Source organism: Pseudophryne corroboree, chromosome 6, assembly GCF_028390025.1.
Source record: "Pseudophryne corroboree isolate aPseCor3 chromosome 6, aPseCor3.hap2, whole genome shotgun sequence".
NCBI classification, from domain to species: domain Eukaryota; kingdom Metazoa; phylum Chordata; class Amphibia; order Anura; family Myobatrachidae; genus Pseudophryne; species Pseudophryne corroboree.
In genome coordinates, this window is record NC_086449.1 from 284,660,065 (window position 1) to 284,676,826 (window position 16,762).

General features: G+C 44.0%; 1 protein-coding gene across 2 annotated transcripts in view; it reads right to left on the reverse strand.

The window, feature by feature from the left end:
* MYO5C (myosin VC) overlaps window positions 1-16,762 on the reverse strand; it is a 333,517-nt gene that overhangs the window by 67,786 nt on the left and 248,969 nt on the right. For both annotated transcript variants that reach the window (XM_063926097.1, XM_063926096.1), the window contains exons 33-35: window positions 5,577-5,664; window positions 5,336-5,434; window positions 3,900-4,054 (exon numbers count right to left, since the gene is read on the reverse strand). In XM_063926097.1, the coding sequence (XP_063782167.1) occupies window positions 3,900-4,054; window positions 5,336-5,434; window positions 5,577-5,664 (342 nt within the window). The remainder of the gene's footprint in view (window positions 1-3,899; window positions 4,055-5,335; window positions 5,435-5,576; window positions 5,665-16,762) is intronic.

Here is a 16,762-nt window from a genome sequence, read left to right on the forward strand (position 1 = left end):
TGTTGTGTAGCCAGGACAGTTACTATCACACCCATGTATTAATGTTGGGTAGCCAGGACAGCTACTATCACACCCATGTATTAATGTTGGGTAGCCAGTACAACTACTATCACACCTATTTATTAATGTTGTGTAGCCAGGACAGTTACTATCACACCCATGTATTAATGTTGGGTAGCCAGGACAACTACTATCACACCTATTTATTAATGTTGGGTAGCCAGTACAACTACTATCACACCTATTTATTAATGTTGTGTAGCCAGGACAGCTACTGTCACACCCATGTATTAATGTTGGGTAGCCAGGACAGCTACTATCACACCCATGTATTAATGTTGGGTAGCCAGGACAGCTACTATCACACCCATGTATTAATGTTGGGTAGCCAGGACAGCCACTATCACACCCATGTATTAATGTTGGGTAGCCAGGACAGCTACTATCACACCCATGTATTAATGTTGGGTAGCCAGGACAGCTACTATCACACCCATGTATTAATGTTGGGTAGCCAGGACAACTACTATCACACCTATTTATTAATGTTGGGTAGCCGAGACAGCTACTATCACACCTATTTATTAATGTTGGGTAGCCAGGACAACTACTGTCACACCCATGTATTAATGTTGGGTAGCCAGGACAGTTACTATCACACCCATGTATTAATGTTGGGTAGCCAGGACAACTACTGTCACACCTATGTATTAATGTTGGGTAGCCAGGACAGCTACTATCACACCTATGTATTAATGTTGGGTAGCCAGGACAGCTACTATCACACCTATGTATTAATGTTGGGTAGCCAGGACAGTTACTATCACACCCATGTATTAATGTTGGGTAGCCAGGACAGCTACTATCACACCCATGTATTAATGTTGGGTAGCCAGGACAGCTACTATCACACCCATGTATTAATGTTGGGTAGCCAGGACAACTACTATCACACCCATGTATTAATGTTGGGTAGCCAGGACAGCTACTATCACACCCATGTATTAATGTTGTGTAGCCAGGACAGCTACTATCACACCCATGTATTAATGTTGGGTAGCCAGGACAGCTACTATCACACCCATGTATTAATGTTGGGTAGCCAGGACAACTACTATCACACCTATTTATTAATGTTGGGTAGCCAGGACAACTACTGTCACACCCATGTATTAATGTTGGGTAGCCAGGACAGCTACTATCACACCCATGTATTAATGTTGGGTAGCCAGGACAGTTACTATCACACCCATGTATTAATGTTGGGTAGCCAGGACAGCTACTATCACACCTATGTATTAATGTTGGGTAGCCAGGACAGCTACTATCACACCCATGTATTAATGTTGGGTAGCCAGGACAGCTACTATCACACCCATGTATTAATGTTGGGTAGCCAGGACAACTACTGTCACACCCATGTATTAATGTTGGGTAGCCAGGACAGTTACTATCACACCCATGTATTAATGTTGGGTAGCCAGGACAGCTACTATCACACCTATGTATTAATGTTGGGTAGCCAGGACAGCTACTATCACACCCATGTATTAATGTTGGGTAGCCAGGACAGTTACTATCACACCCATGTATTAATGTTGGGTAGCCAGGACAACTACTATCACACCCATGTATTAATGTTGGGTAGCCAGGACAGCTACTATCACACCCATGTATTAATGTTGGGTAGCCAGGACAGTTACTATCACACCCATGTATTAATGTTGGGTAGCCAGGACAGCTACTATCACACCTATGTATTAATGTTGGGTAGCCAGGACAGTTACTATCACACCCATGTATTAATGTTGGGTAGCCGAGACAGCTACTATCACACCCATGTATTAATGTTGGGTAGCCGAGACAGCTACTATCACACCCATGTATTAATGTTGGGTAGCCAGGACAGTTACAATCACACCCATGTATTAATGTTGGGTAGCCAGTACAACTACTATCACACCTATTTATTAATGTTGGGCAGCCAGGACAGCTACTATCACACCCATGTATTAATGTTGTGTAGCCAGGACAGCTCCTATCACACCCATGTATTCATGTTATGTAGCCAGGACAGCTACTATCACACCCATGTATTAATGTTGGGTAGCCAGGACAGCTCCTATCACACCCATGTATTCATGTTATGTAGCCAGGACAGCTACTATCACACCCATGTATTAATGTTGGGTAGCCAGGACAGCCACTATCACACCCATGTATTAATGTTGTGTAGCCAGGACAGCTACTGTCACACCCATGTATTAATGTTGTGTAGCCAGGACAGCTACTGTCACACTCCAGTTACTATCACACCCATGTATTAATGTTGGGTAGCCAGGACAGCTACTATCACACCCATGTATTAATGTTGGGTAGCCAGAACAGCTACTGTCACACCCATGTATTAATGTTGGGTAGCCAGGACAGCTACTGTCACACCCATGTATTAATGTTGGGTAGCCAGGACAGTTACTATCACACCCATGTATTAATGTTGGGCAGCCAGGACAGCTACTATCACACCCATGTATTAATGTTGGGTAGCCAGTACAGCTACTATCACACCCATGTATTAATGTTGGGTAGCCAGTACAACTACTATCACACCTATTTATTAATGTTGGATAGCCAGGACAACTACTATCACACCTATTTATTAATGTTGGGCAGCCAGGACAGCTACTATCACACCCATGTATTAATGTTGTGTAGCCAGGACAGCTACTGTCACACCCATGTATTAATGTTGTGTAGCCAGGACAGCTACTGTCACACTCCAGTTACTATCACACCTATGTATTAATGTTGGGTAGCCAGGACAACTACTATCACACCTATTTATTAATGTTGGGTAGCCAGGACAACTACTATCACACCTATTTATTAATGTTGGGTAGCCAGGACAACTACTATCACACCTATTTATTAATGTTGGGTAGCCAGGACAACTACTATCACACCTATTTATTAATATTGGGTAGCCAGGACAACTACAGCTATGAAAACTGCTGTCCTAGAAAAGAATTCTGAGTCTGCAATGAACAGATCATCAGTCTTTTGCATTTGAAAAAGACGGAGAGGGAGATGTATAAAACCTTTGAGAGTTAAAGTGGTGAAGTTACCCATAGTAACCTCTATCATTGTATAGATTGTGCTGTAAAAATGACAGAAGCTGATTAGTTGCTATGGGCAACTTCGCCATTCTAGTTCTCTGGAAGGTTCGATATATCACTCCTCCCCTGAATGTTGGCATGCACCAAACCAAGCTCAGGCATGTGTATGAAACCTGTCCTGCTAGTGGCCGCCTGCAAAGAAGCTGCTGCAGCTGCATGCGACAAGAGACCATCATAACCTGCTTCCTGCGCGCCTCTGTAAGTCACTTCATAAGGTAAGCTTACTTACTTCATTTGTATCTTTATGTATGTGCAAAATGCATGAAATAATGGTAAGTCTCAGCAAAATAATGTAAAAGGATCTGTAAACACAGGGAAGGGATGCGAAAATATCCCTCTCCCTCGTACATTCTACTTCTAATGCCATCTGAAGTTGACATCAGATAGAGATATCAAAGACCAAAAAAATATGCTTTTTGTAACTTGGTACATTTGAAAACATTGCTGTTCCTATCAGGTTTTATGGGAACTGCTTTCAATACTAAAAAGACACAAAAGACATCCAGAAAACGCTAGTTCCGCATGTTTTTCGTAACTGATTGATACATTCATACAAAACAGAGAATATTTTTTATAACCAAACAATTGGAGATGATCCTTTATGTATAATAAATAAATACAAATAAAATACTTAATCATTATCGTGCATCTATGTGGAATACAAATGAAATATGTTTACAATATTAAAACATGTAAAATGTGCAAACCCTCAAGGCCTCTCACCTTTATAACTTGTTTAATGCCATTAATGGAGGCATTCATTAGAGATTTGATTCTGTCTGCTTCATTAATGTAATCTGTGTATCTAACACACATAAAGAGGATGTGAGCTGGCAGACCTGGGATCATATTCACTACAACACCTCGTGGTTTGAGATCTGTCACAGTGGAAAATAAAAAGTCACATGACACAGTGAATACAAAAGCACAAAATTGCATCATGAGTGGTTGCTGTCCTTTAACTACTTCGATATTTACTGCTTAGCATTTGCAACAGAAGATATCATTTTGGCGAGAACCAAAAATATAATGTTCATATATACACTGACTGTTAGCATAATAATCAGATTTTTTTTTTAAAGCAACTAAAAAAAGTACAAAAAATGAGGCAATATAAGCCAAAAATTGTATAATGAAAATGTTGCATATTATATAATTATTTTATTAGCCTGTATGAATAAATTAAAAATGGTCTTAAAACTGGGTCTTGTTTTCGATTCATACTATAGATCAGTGGTTACCCCGGGGTGCCGCAAGGCTTTTGCAGGGGTGCCTTGGGTTGGTGGTCCAGGACCAAATCAATTAGTTTATGGACAAAGTGACAGGCAAAACCTATGCTAGTGGTTGCCACTCATAAAACATGTGGACAATCAGAAGAACAACTGTACCCCACCACATAACTGACCCTAAGGATGGCAGGTACCTGTAGGTATAATTTACTCAATTTAATATTGTTTTCCAAATTTATCAATAAAGAACTTTTATCCCATGGGTGCCATGAAAAAAATGCTGATTCTCTAGGGCACCATGATTCAAGAAAGTTTGGAAACCACTGCTATAAATGATAGAAATAAAAACAAAATGTCTATTGTTCAAATGGGTTGGGGATGGAATCCCGATGGCCAGGATCCCGGAGGTCAGATTACCGACACCGGGATCCCGCCCGCAGGAATGCCGACAGCAGGATGAGCGCTAGAAAGCTCCTTGGGGGCTCACTGTGCTCGCCACACTGCGGGCTTGGTAGCTTGCTGCACTTGCCACAGGTTCTACTCCCACTCTGGGTGTCGTGGACACCCATGAATGGGAACAGCACTGGCGCAACTGTCGGCATTCTCGGCGGTCGGGATCCCGGCGTCAGTATTCTGACCGCCAGGATCCCGATCGGCGGGATATTAACTACATCCCGTTCAAATGACCTGTTCTGCAACAGGTGCACATCTTGGTTACTAGTAAGCCACAATGCCATTGATGGCCTGCTCTATGGTTTTATCAAACTGTATAGATTGAACAAGGTGCTTGAGTTTTATTATAAGTTCATTCTCCAGATTCACACCATAAACTCTTGTTATTCAACATCAGAATCATTCCCTTCACAAATTACATTTTGTAATATATGTTCTATTCTTTCACTTTCCCCATATAACAATGATATTACATACCCAGGATTAGATTGCCGATGAGTTTTGACTCATCTTCTGGTATAAACTCCAGCATTCCCAAATAATCCTTAAAAACACTTGAGATATTGGTTTGGTTCTCTGTGGAATTATACATTGGTTAGATACAATGCTATAAAGAGCATTTATAAAAACGTCAGTGGCATGTAATATAACATTTTCCTGCATGTCACTCCATGCAATTGTGGGGTTTCTACAATAACATATAAATATATATATATACCTGTATCCATGGTTTTTGTCAGAGCTTTGATCTGATCTTGCAGTTTCTTGATAATTCTGTCCTTTTTATCTACTTGTTCCTCAAAGTCCTAGTGGACAAAATAAAGTTCTAACTGTATATAAACAATTTAAAATGTCAAATGTGATGTTGTATTTCACAGGTAGATACTTTCCCTGCATGTTCGGCAGTTTGAATGCTGATTTAAAGGGGCAATTATGTTCCATACTAAACCAGACGTGTTTTGTATTGAATGTAATTGCCCCTTTAAACCATTTAACCCATTTGTTGCTGAGAGTTTGCTTACCCTTGTGCTGAGGTATTTTTTTTTTTTCACATTTGGTCTTGTCACATTCCAACATCAATATAACTAATTTTTTTATGTGGTACCCATACAAATTATACCTTTTTTTTTTTCAGAAGACCTTATATTTTCAGAAAATACCATTAGCATTAGTGTTTTTACTCATTCTTACATGGCATTTTTTTTTAACCCCAAATACCTAAAATAAGTGTTTTTTTTTACTGAAATTTCAAGAAAGGGAACCAAAGCAAATTTCTTTTTCATCCTATAAGTAAGCATTACAAAGAAATACTTTGTGGTCTTGTTTTGCCAATACGCCACCTTCCAACATTGGGGGTCATTCCGAGTTGTTCGCTCGCTAGCAGATTTTAGCAGCATTGCACACGCTAGGCCGCCGCCCTCTGGGAGTGTATCTTAGCTTAGCAGAAAAGCGAACGAAAGATTAGCAGAATTGCGAATAGAAATTCTTAGCAGTTTCTGAGTAGCTCGAGACTTACTCCTACACTGCGATCAGCTCAGGCCGTTTCGTTCCTGGTTTGACGTCACAAACACGCCCTGCGTTCGGCCAGCCACTCCCCCGTTTCTCCAGACACTCCCGCGTTTTATTCTGACACGCCTGCGTTTTTCCGCACACTCCCAGAAAACGGTCAGTTTCCGCCCAGAAACACCCACTTCCTGTCAATCACACTCCGATCACTTCAACTATGAAAATTCTTTGTTCGGACGTGAGTAAATCTCCTAAGTTTTGTGCTAAAATACTTAGCGCATGCGCACTGCGTACCATGCACATGCGCATTTTTGCCTTAATCGCTCCGTTGCGAAAATCGGCAACGAGCGATCAACTCGGAATGACCCACATTGTAAACAGCAGGATTTTATGTGTAGGTTTTATCAGAAAAATCTGCACTTGAAATGAAAATGCATTTAATTAAAATTTTTGCTGTCTTGATATAAACACTTTCTATGTATAGATAGAATATAGTAGCCAAGCTACCCAAAACATAGACAACCTAGAGGATTAAGGGGAAGATTTATGAAGCCTGGTGAAGTGATAAAGTGGAAGGTGACAACGCACCAGCCAATCAACTCTTTACTTTCATGTCACAGGCTGGGTTTGAAAAATGACAGTTAGGAGCTGACTGGCTGGTGCGTTATCACCTTCCATTTTATCACTTCACCAGGCTTAATAAATCTGCCCCTAAATGAGGTATAGTTTTTTTATTAGACATAATATTGGGGAGATTTGGCTTAAGATCCCCCATCTGTGGAAAATACTACTTTTTGTGTTACTGTTTCAGTAACTGTAACCAGTCAATAACTACTACGTGGGCACATCGTTTGAAGAGGAGACTCCCCTCTTAGAAGACAGGTTAGCTACATGTGTGTGGACCAGTATGGGGGAGATCATCTATGGAAAATTATTTTTTTCTGCATGGCTGAATAATAAAGGCCCCCATTTATCAAGCCCTGGAGAGTGATAAATAGCACGGTGTTAACGTACCAGGCAATCAGCTCCTAACTTCCATGTCACAGGCTGTGTTTGAAAAATGACAATTGGAAGCTGATTGGTTGGTATTTTATCACCGTGCTATTTATCACTCTCCAGGGTCTGATAAATCTGGGCCACTGTCTGATGAGTGGGCCACGTACTGTAATTTGAAAGGGGGGACTCTCCTCTTTCATTTATGTGAGTGACCCCTCATTTACAGATGTAATTATGGGTGTGAAAGCGCACTCCTCATTACAAGTATATAAACCACCACATTAACCATGCGTTTTTGGAATTACCCAAAAAATTAGTAGTCTCCAAGAGGCGTGGTTTTTACTGGGTTTAAAAACGTGCATGCTCAACGGGATGGTGTTTGAAAACTGACAGGGACTGATTGTGGGTTCAGTTTAGAAGGTCAGAATGACCTTTTGTAAAGACTGTGGCCTGGAGCATGAACTTACCATTGATCACAGCAGATCCCATTGGTTTCCAAACTTTGGCAAACCTACAGCTCAGCACATTTGCCCTTGGCTAGATGTGTACTACTCAGAGCCGGCCATAGGCATAGGCAAACTAGGCAATTGCCTAGGGCATTTGATATGCCTAGGGGCATCAGCAGCTTCTGCTGATTAAAATGATATGCGGCATGCCTATATTTTGTATGTAGCATTTCATATGCAGATACAGCCACAGTCTCACACAGTATATAGGCATGCTGCATATCATTTTAATCAGCAGAACCTGCTTGTGCATCCTAGCCACATAGCAATGCAAATAAGATGCATTTTCATTAAAAAAGGTTCCCGACGTTAGCATTGAAGCAAGATTTATAAGGACACATCTGTATCCAAGCAGAGGCAGAGGTCCCAGTGTTAGTGGCAGTGTGAGTGCTGTGTGCATGTGAGTGGGTTGGTTGTGCAGTGTTCGGAATATGTGTAAGGAGCATTATGTGTGTCATGTAAAAATGCATTAATAATGTGCAACATATGTGTAAGGGGCACTATGTGTGTTATTATGTGTATAAGGGCATTAATAATGCGCGGCATATGTGTAACAGGGTACTACTGTATGTGTGTCATTATGTGTATAGGGGCACTAATAATGTGCAGCAAATGTGTAGGGGGCACTATGTGTGTCATTATGTGTATAAAGGCATTATTAATGTGCGGCATATGTGTAAGGGACATTATGTGTAAAAGGGCATTAATAAAGGTTGTCATAATGTGTAAGGCGCATTATGTTTATAAGGACATTAATAATGTGTCTCATATGTGCAAGGGGCATTACTGTGTGGAATTATGTGTATAAATGCATTACTAATGTGCGGCATTATGTGTATAAGGTGCTCTACTATGTGGCGTTGCGTATAGAAAGGGCACTACTGTGTCATCTAATGTGAATAAAGAGCAATAGGGTGTGGTGTAATGTGAATAAGGAGCAATTCAGTGTGATGTAATGTGAATAAGGGGCTCTACTGTGAGGAGTAACGTTTAAGGTAAAGTGATACTACTGTGGGATGTAATATTAATTATGGACATTATCGCATGATCAAATGTGAATAAAGTTGCAGTACTGTGTGGCGTATTTGGAATTGGGGTTACTATTGTGTGGCCATGCCCCTTGCCAGCAAAAACACACCCCTTTTTGGGCTGTGCGCCAAATGTACGAACTGTTCCTATTTAAAGTATAGGGGGTACAAACACCAAAATAAGGACTGCTATGGACGAGGGGTGATGGTGCTGGGAAAGAGGTGCAAGGTCAGAGGTGGAAGCAGCGGTTGTGCTAGGGGGCACCAGCCAAAATCTTGCCTAGGGCATCATATTGGTTAGGGCCGGCTCTGGTACTACTGCAGTGTGACAAGCAGTGAATACAATAGCTCAATAACCTGTTTAGGCTTTGCTTTATCAGCTCAGCAACCCTGTAGTCATAATATTGTCTATCTACCCTTGAAAATATTTGTGCTGCAATTATATAATTGAAACACCATTTCTTGCTGACACAATGCCTAATAATGTATATTGTGGTGTATGTTTGTGCTGCTGTTCTGTAACTTTATTAACGACAACTATGGTGGGTATTCAATGCTTGTCGGAAACTGCTGTCTTGTCAGAAAGACGGCAGTTTTTGACTTTTTTATGTCGGAAGAGGTCCTGACCTATTCAATGGGGTTTTTTTTTTCTGACAAGTCGTCAATTCTGACTTGTCGGAAAACGTGTGGATCGGCGGATTAGCCGCGGATCCACGTGTTTTGTCGGATTCCGCGGCCAAATCCGTCAGGTTTTGGCCCCGGTTCCGACATTGTCAAGCCGACTTTAAAAAAAGTCGGATTGGTAATGTCGTGAACGGCCAAATCCTATTGGATTTGGCCGCTCATTGAATACTGAGATCTCGGATTCTTTCCGTCGGAAAGGATCCGACATCTATTGAAAACACCCCTATATATTGGATGGATGAGATACTTTAGACTTTTGGTAAATATAATATTGATTGGAAAAACTTTTGGGGGTATTCAATTAGCTGCGATAACGGACTGTTTACGCAAAAAAAACAGACTTTTCCCACGAATCACGTTTACAGCCTATTCAATTATCCGGGGAAATTTATCAGTGATCATTTTTTTGCAAATTTCACTTCATCTACTCTGAGCAGGGGAAAAGTTGGGAAGATCCCTATTTTCAGGTAAAAATGTTTGGATATGGTACAGAACCCCTGGGACACCCCTCTTAATGACTAATTAGGCACATTTAAAAAAAAAAAATATTTTTAGTTGGCCAATAATGACATGTAATTTTGGGGATGAAAAAGTACAAAGTGATTGAAATTGGGTTTCAAGGTATGGGACAGGTATATTTTGGTGTTTTATGAGTGGGACATGTGTTTTTAGGCTTACAGGTGGGAGAAATCGGTCTGTTTCCACTTTTTTTTTAAAGTACCCTAATATAACCCAAATATATACTTATACCCATTTTCATGAATCCAAATTTAATGAGAGCATTTATTTTGCCCCAAAAAACTTGCTTTCTATAATTTTTTGGCATAAAAAAAAATGCATATAACAACCATTTCACACAATTTAAGTCCCCAAAAACTCTTTAATGTGACCCCTAATACACTTCTCTTCTGTTATCCTATGTTAGTTTAGCATTTTGGGATCCGGGCTCTAGGTCGACAAGACTTAGGTCGACAATGTCTAGGTCGACCACTATTGGTCGACAGTAAGTAGGTCGGCATGGTTTCTAGATCGACAGGGACTCTAGGTCGACATGTACTAGGTCGACATGAGTTTTTCATGATTTTTTTTTTTTTTTTTACTTTTTCATACTTTATGATCCACATGGACTACAATTGGAAATGGTAACCTGTGCTGAGCACAGCGGTAGCAGAGTGAGGCACCATGCCTGAAGCACGGCGAGCGAACATGGTGCACTAATTGGGGTTCCCGGTCACTCTACGAAGAAAACAAAACCAAAAATATGGAAAAAAAACCCAGACCTCATGTCAACCTTTTTCATGTCGACCTATTATATGTCGACCAATAGTGGTCGACCTAGATGCTGTCGACCTAAGTCTAGTCTATCTAACATACCACATCCAGATTTTTTGGGGGTACAGGCTGATTTCCCCATTTTCACCTACACTTTTCACTGCAAGAGTCTTCACGAGAAACCCGTTTGGAACTGAATAGGTCGAAAAACGGGAGCATGTATACCCGCGAAAAGCCATTTTTGCAACAATTTTCGTCCAACTACCGTGTGAAAAAATTGCCGCAGATTTGAGGCTAATTAAATACCCCCCTTCGTCTGCAAGTTGCACGATGAAATGGCTGTTGTTTGTGATGGAGGGATCACACAGTCTAATGCCTTAGGTCCGTTAAAGGTCCGCTGAGATTTCTCCTGCGGTTCCCTTGTATCTCATGCCTTTAATCCTTATAGGACCACTGCCACTGCTTTGTCCTCCATAGGCATAGGCGTGCGCAGGGGGGGTGCCTGGTGCACACAGGCACCCCCTAATGTCCGGCACCCCCCGATCTCACATGCCTGATGCACGATCGCCGAGCAGGCTGATTACTGTCCCCTCTGTGCTGCACCCACTCAGGACTGCATTACTGACCGGATGCCTGGGTTAATCAAGGGTGCCACTGCCACCGGCTTCCAAACTCCCGGCTCCACCTCCATGTACAAAAACAACGTGATGTGATGTGATAACGTCATGCTGCTCACACGCCCACCCATCACACGCCCACCTCTCTCCTTCTGTTCTATGCCAACGCTAGCCACTGATGAGGAGCAGCATGCAGCCAGCGTTCAATACTGGCAGGCGGTCGACAGCAGCATTGACACGTCACTCATTTTTCCAGCAGCAGCAGTACTAGTCTGAGACTGTCAGTGTCAGTGAGTTACTGCAGCTTGCAGAGGAAAGAGAGGGGGAGCCAGACCTGGCTGAGGAGGAGCACTGTAATTGCAGTGAGTGCCATCAGGGGTGTTTGTTTGGTGCACACCCACTGGCGTATCTATAATGGGTGCACACTGCACCCATTTCTTCTATACTTACCTTTCTTCTATACTTACCTTCTATACTTACCATTTCTTCTATACTTACCTCCTCTCCCGTAGCCGTCACCGCCGCTGCTAGCGCACTGAGCGCTAGAGACTCTGGCACAGTGCCAGAGTCTACAGCGCATACGCAGGACTCCGTAAAAATGGCGCGGCGGCCATTTTTCGGGGTCCTGCGCATGCGCTGTAGATTCTGGCACTGTACCAGAGTCTCAACGCTGAGAGTGCTAGCAGCGGCGGTGACAGCTAGAGGAGAGGAGGGGGCCCACACACGAAGTCTGCACACGGGTCCCCTCCTCTCTAGAAACGCCGCTGTGTACACCACATCATCTGACAATGCATCTGCATTATTAGGATTGGTACAAGGGTGGATAGTTTATAATAAGATTTTACTCACCGGTAAATCTATTTCTCGTAGTCCGTAGTGGATGCTGGGACTCCGTAAGGACCATGGGGATTAGCGGCTCCGCAGGAGACTGGGCACAACTAAAGAAAGCTTTAGGACTACCTGGTGTGCACTGGCTCCTCACACTAAGACCCTCCTCCAGACCTCAGTTAGGATACTGTGCCCGGAAGAGCTGACACAATAAGGAAGGATTTTGAATCCCGGGTAAGACTCATACTAGCCACACCAATCACACCGTATAACTCGTGATACTATACCCAGTTAACAGTATGAAATATAACTGAGCCTCTCAACAGATGGCTCAACAATAACCCTTTAGTTAGGCAATAACTATAAACAAGTATTGCAGACAATCCGCACTTGGGATGGGCGCCCAGCATCCACTACGGACTACGAGAAATAGATTTACCGGTGAGTAAAATCTTATTTTCTCTGACGTCCTAAGTGGATGCTGGGACTCCGTAAGGACCATGGGGATTATACCAAAGCTCCCAAACGGGCGGGAGAGTGCGGATGACTCTGCAGCACCGAATGAGCAACTCTAGGTCCTCCTCAGCCAGGGTATCAAACTTGTAAACTCTTACAAAAATGTTTTAACCCGACCAAGTAACAGCTCGGCAAAGTTGTAAAGCCGAGACCCCTCGGGCAGCCACCCAAGAATAGCCCACTTTCCTCGTGGAATGGGCTTTAACAGATTTAGGGTGCGGCAGTCCAGCCGCAGAATGTGCAAGTTGAATCGTGCTACAGATCCAGCGAGCAATCGTCTGCTTAGAAGCAGGAGCACACAGCTTGTTGGGTGCATACAGGATAAATAGCGAATCAGTCTTCCTGACTCCAGCTGTCCTGGAAACATATACTTTTCAGGGCCCTGACTACGTCCAGTAACTTGGAATCCTCCAAGTCCCAAGTAGCCGCAGGCACCACAATAGGTTGGTTCACATGAAAAACTGATACCACCTTAGGAAGGAATTGGGAACGAGTCCTCAATTCCGCCTTATCCATATAAAATACAGATAAGGGCTTATGTATGACAAAACCGCCAATTCTGATACACGCCTGGCCGACGCCAAGGCCCACAGAATGACCACTTTCCACGTGAGGTATTATAGCTCCACGGATTTAAGTGGCTCAACCCAATGCGACTTCAGGAAATCCAACACCACGTTGAGATCCCACGGTGCCACTTGAGGCACAAACGGGGGCTGACTATGCAGCACTCCCTTAACAAAAGTCTGAACTTCAGGCAGTGAAGCCAGTTCCATTTTGGAAGAAAATCGATAGAGCCGAAATCTGGACCTTAATGGAACCCAATTTTAGGCCCATAGTCACCTCTAACTGTAGGAAGTGCAGAAATCGACCTAGCTGAAATTTCTCCTTTGGGGCCTTCCTGGCCTCACAGTACGCAACATATTTCCGCCATATGCGGTGATAATGGTTTGCGTTCACTTCTTTCCTAGCTTTAAATAGCGTAGGGATAACTTCCTCCGGAATTCCCTTTTCCTTCAGGATCCGGCGTTCAACCGCCATGCCGTCCAACGCAGCCGCGGTACGTCTTGGAACAGACATGCCCCCTGCTGCAGCAGGTCCTGTCTGAGCGGCAGAGGCCATGGGTCCTCTGAGATCATTTCTTGGAGTTCTGGTTACCAAGCTCTTCTTGGCCAACCCGGAACAATGAGTATAGTTCTTACTCCTCTCCTTATTATTATTCTCATTACCCTGGGTAAGAGAGGCAGAGAAGGGAACACATACACCGACTGGTACACCCACGGTGTTACCAGAGCGTCCACAGCTATCGCCTGAGGGTCCTTGACCTGGTGCAATATCTTTGTAACTTTTAGTTGAGGCGGGACGCCATCATGTCCACCTGTGGCCTTTCCCAACGGTGTACAATCATTTGGAAGACTTCTGGATGAAGTCCCCACTCTCCCGGGTGGAGGTCGTGTCTTCTGAGAAAGTCTGCTTCTCAGTTGTCCACTCCGGGAATGAACACTGCTGACAGTGCTAACACATGATTTTCCGCCCATCGGAGAATCCTTGTGGCTTCTGCCATCGCTATCCTGCTTCTTGTGCCGCCCTGTTGTTTACATGAGCGACCGCCGTGATGTTGACTGGATCAGCACCGGCCGGTGTTGAAGCAGGGGTTTAGCCTGACTTAGGGCATTGTAAATGGCCCTTAGTTTCAGAATATTTATGTGTAGGGAAGTCTCCTGACTTTTCCATAGCCTTGGAAGTTTCTTCCCTGTGTGACTGCCCCCCAGCCTCGAAGGCTGGCATCCGTGGTCACCAGGACCCAGTCCTGTATGCCGAATCTGCGGCCCCCTAGAAGATGAGCACTCTGCAGCCACCACAACAGCGACACCCTGGCCCTTGGAGACAGGGTTATCCGCCGATGCATCTGGAGATGCAACCCGGACCACATGTCCAACAGATCCCACTGGAAAATCCTTGCATGGGACCTGGCGAATGGAATTTCTTCGTAAGAAGCTACCATCCTTCCCAGGGCTCGCGTGCATTGATGCACCGACACCTGTATACGTATTAGGAGGTCTCTGTCTAGAGACGACAACTCCTTGGACTTCTCCTCCGGGAGAAACCCTTTTTATCCTGTTCTGTGTCCAGAACCATACCCAGGAACAGTAGACGGGTCGTAGGAAACAGCTGCGACTTTGGAATATTCAGAATCCAGCCGTGCTGTTGTAGCACTTCCCGAGATAGTGCTACTCCGCCGAACAACTGCTCCCTGGACCTCGCCTTTATAAGGAGATCGTCCAAGTACGGGATAATTATTTCGGCCATTACCTTGGTAAATACCTCGGTGCCGGGGACAGACCAACGGCAACGTCTGGAATTGGTAATGACAATCCTGTACCACAATTTTGAGGTACTCCTGGTGAAGAGGGTAAATAGGGACATGCAGGTAAGCATCCTTGATGTCCAGTGATACCATGAAATTCTCCAGGCTTGCAATAATCGCCCTGAGCGATTCCATTTTGAACTTGAACCTTCGTATATAAGTGTTCAAGGCTTTCAATTTTAGAATGGGTCTCACCGAACCGTCTGGATTTGGTACTTGGAATAGTAACCCCGGCCTTGTTGAAGGAGGGGTACCTTGATTTCACCTGCTGGAAGTACAGCTTGTGAATTGCCGCCAGTACTACCTTTCTCCGAGGGCAGCAGGCAAGGCTGATGTGAGGTAACGGCGAGGGGGAGTCGCCTCGAACTCCAGCCTGTATCCCTGTGATACTATTTGCAGAACCTAGGGATCCACCTGTGGGCAAGCCCACTGGTCCCTGAAGTTCCTGAGACGCGCCCCTACCGCACCTGTCTTCACCTGTGGAGCCCCAGCGTCATGCGGTGGACTCAGAGGAAGCGGGGGAAGATTTTTGATCCTGGGAACTGGCTGCTGGTGCAGCTTTTTCCTTCTTCCCTTGTCTCTGTGCAGAAAGGAAGCGCCTTTGACCCGCTTGCTTTTCTGAAGCCGAAAGGACTGTACCTGAAAATACGGTGCTTTCTTAGGCTGTGAGGAAACCTGAGGTAAAAAAATTTCTTCCCAGCTGTTGCTGTGGATACGAGGTCCCAGAGACCATCCCCAAACAATTCCTCACCCTTATAAGGCAGAATCTCCATGTGCCTTTTATAGGCAGCATCACCTGTCCACTGCCGGGTTTCGAATACCCTCCTGGCAGAATGGACATTGCATTAATTCTGGATGCCAGCCGGCAAATATCCCTCTGTGCATCCTTTATATATAAGACGACGTCTTTAATATGCTCTATGTTAGCAAACTATTATCCCTGTCTTAGAGTATTAATATTATCTGACAGGGTATCAGACCACGCTGCAGCAGCACTATTTATGCTGAGGCAATTGCAGGTCTCAGTATATAACCTTAGTGTGTATATACAGACTTCAGGATAGCCTCCTGCTTTTTATCAGCAGGCTCCTTCAAGGTGGCCGTATCCTAAGACGGCAGTGCCACCTTTTTTGACAAACGTGTGAGCGCCTTATCCACCCTAAGGGATATCTCCCAACGTGACCTATCCTCTGGCGGGAAAGGGTACGCCATCAGTAACTTTTTAGAAATTACCAGTTTCTTATCGGGGGAACCCACGCTACTTTACACACTTCATTCATTCATCTGATGGGGGAACAAAACACTGGCTGCTTTTTCTCCCCAAAAATAAAACCCCTTTTATGTGGTACTTGGGTTCATGTCAGAAATGCGTAACACATTTTTCATTGCCGAGATCATGTAACGGATGTTCCTAGTGGATTGTGTATATGTCTCAACCTCTTCGACACTGGAGTCAGACTCCGTGTCGACATCTGTGTCTGCCATCTGAGGTAACGGGCGCTTTTTTGAGCCCCTGATGGCCTTTGAGACGCCTGGGCAGGCGCGGGCTGAGAAGCCGGCTGTCCCACAGCTGTTTTACGTCA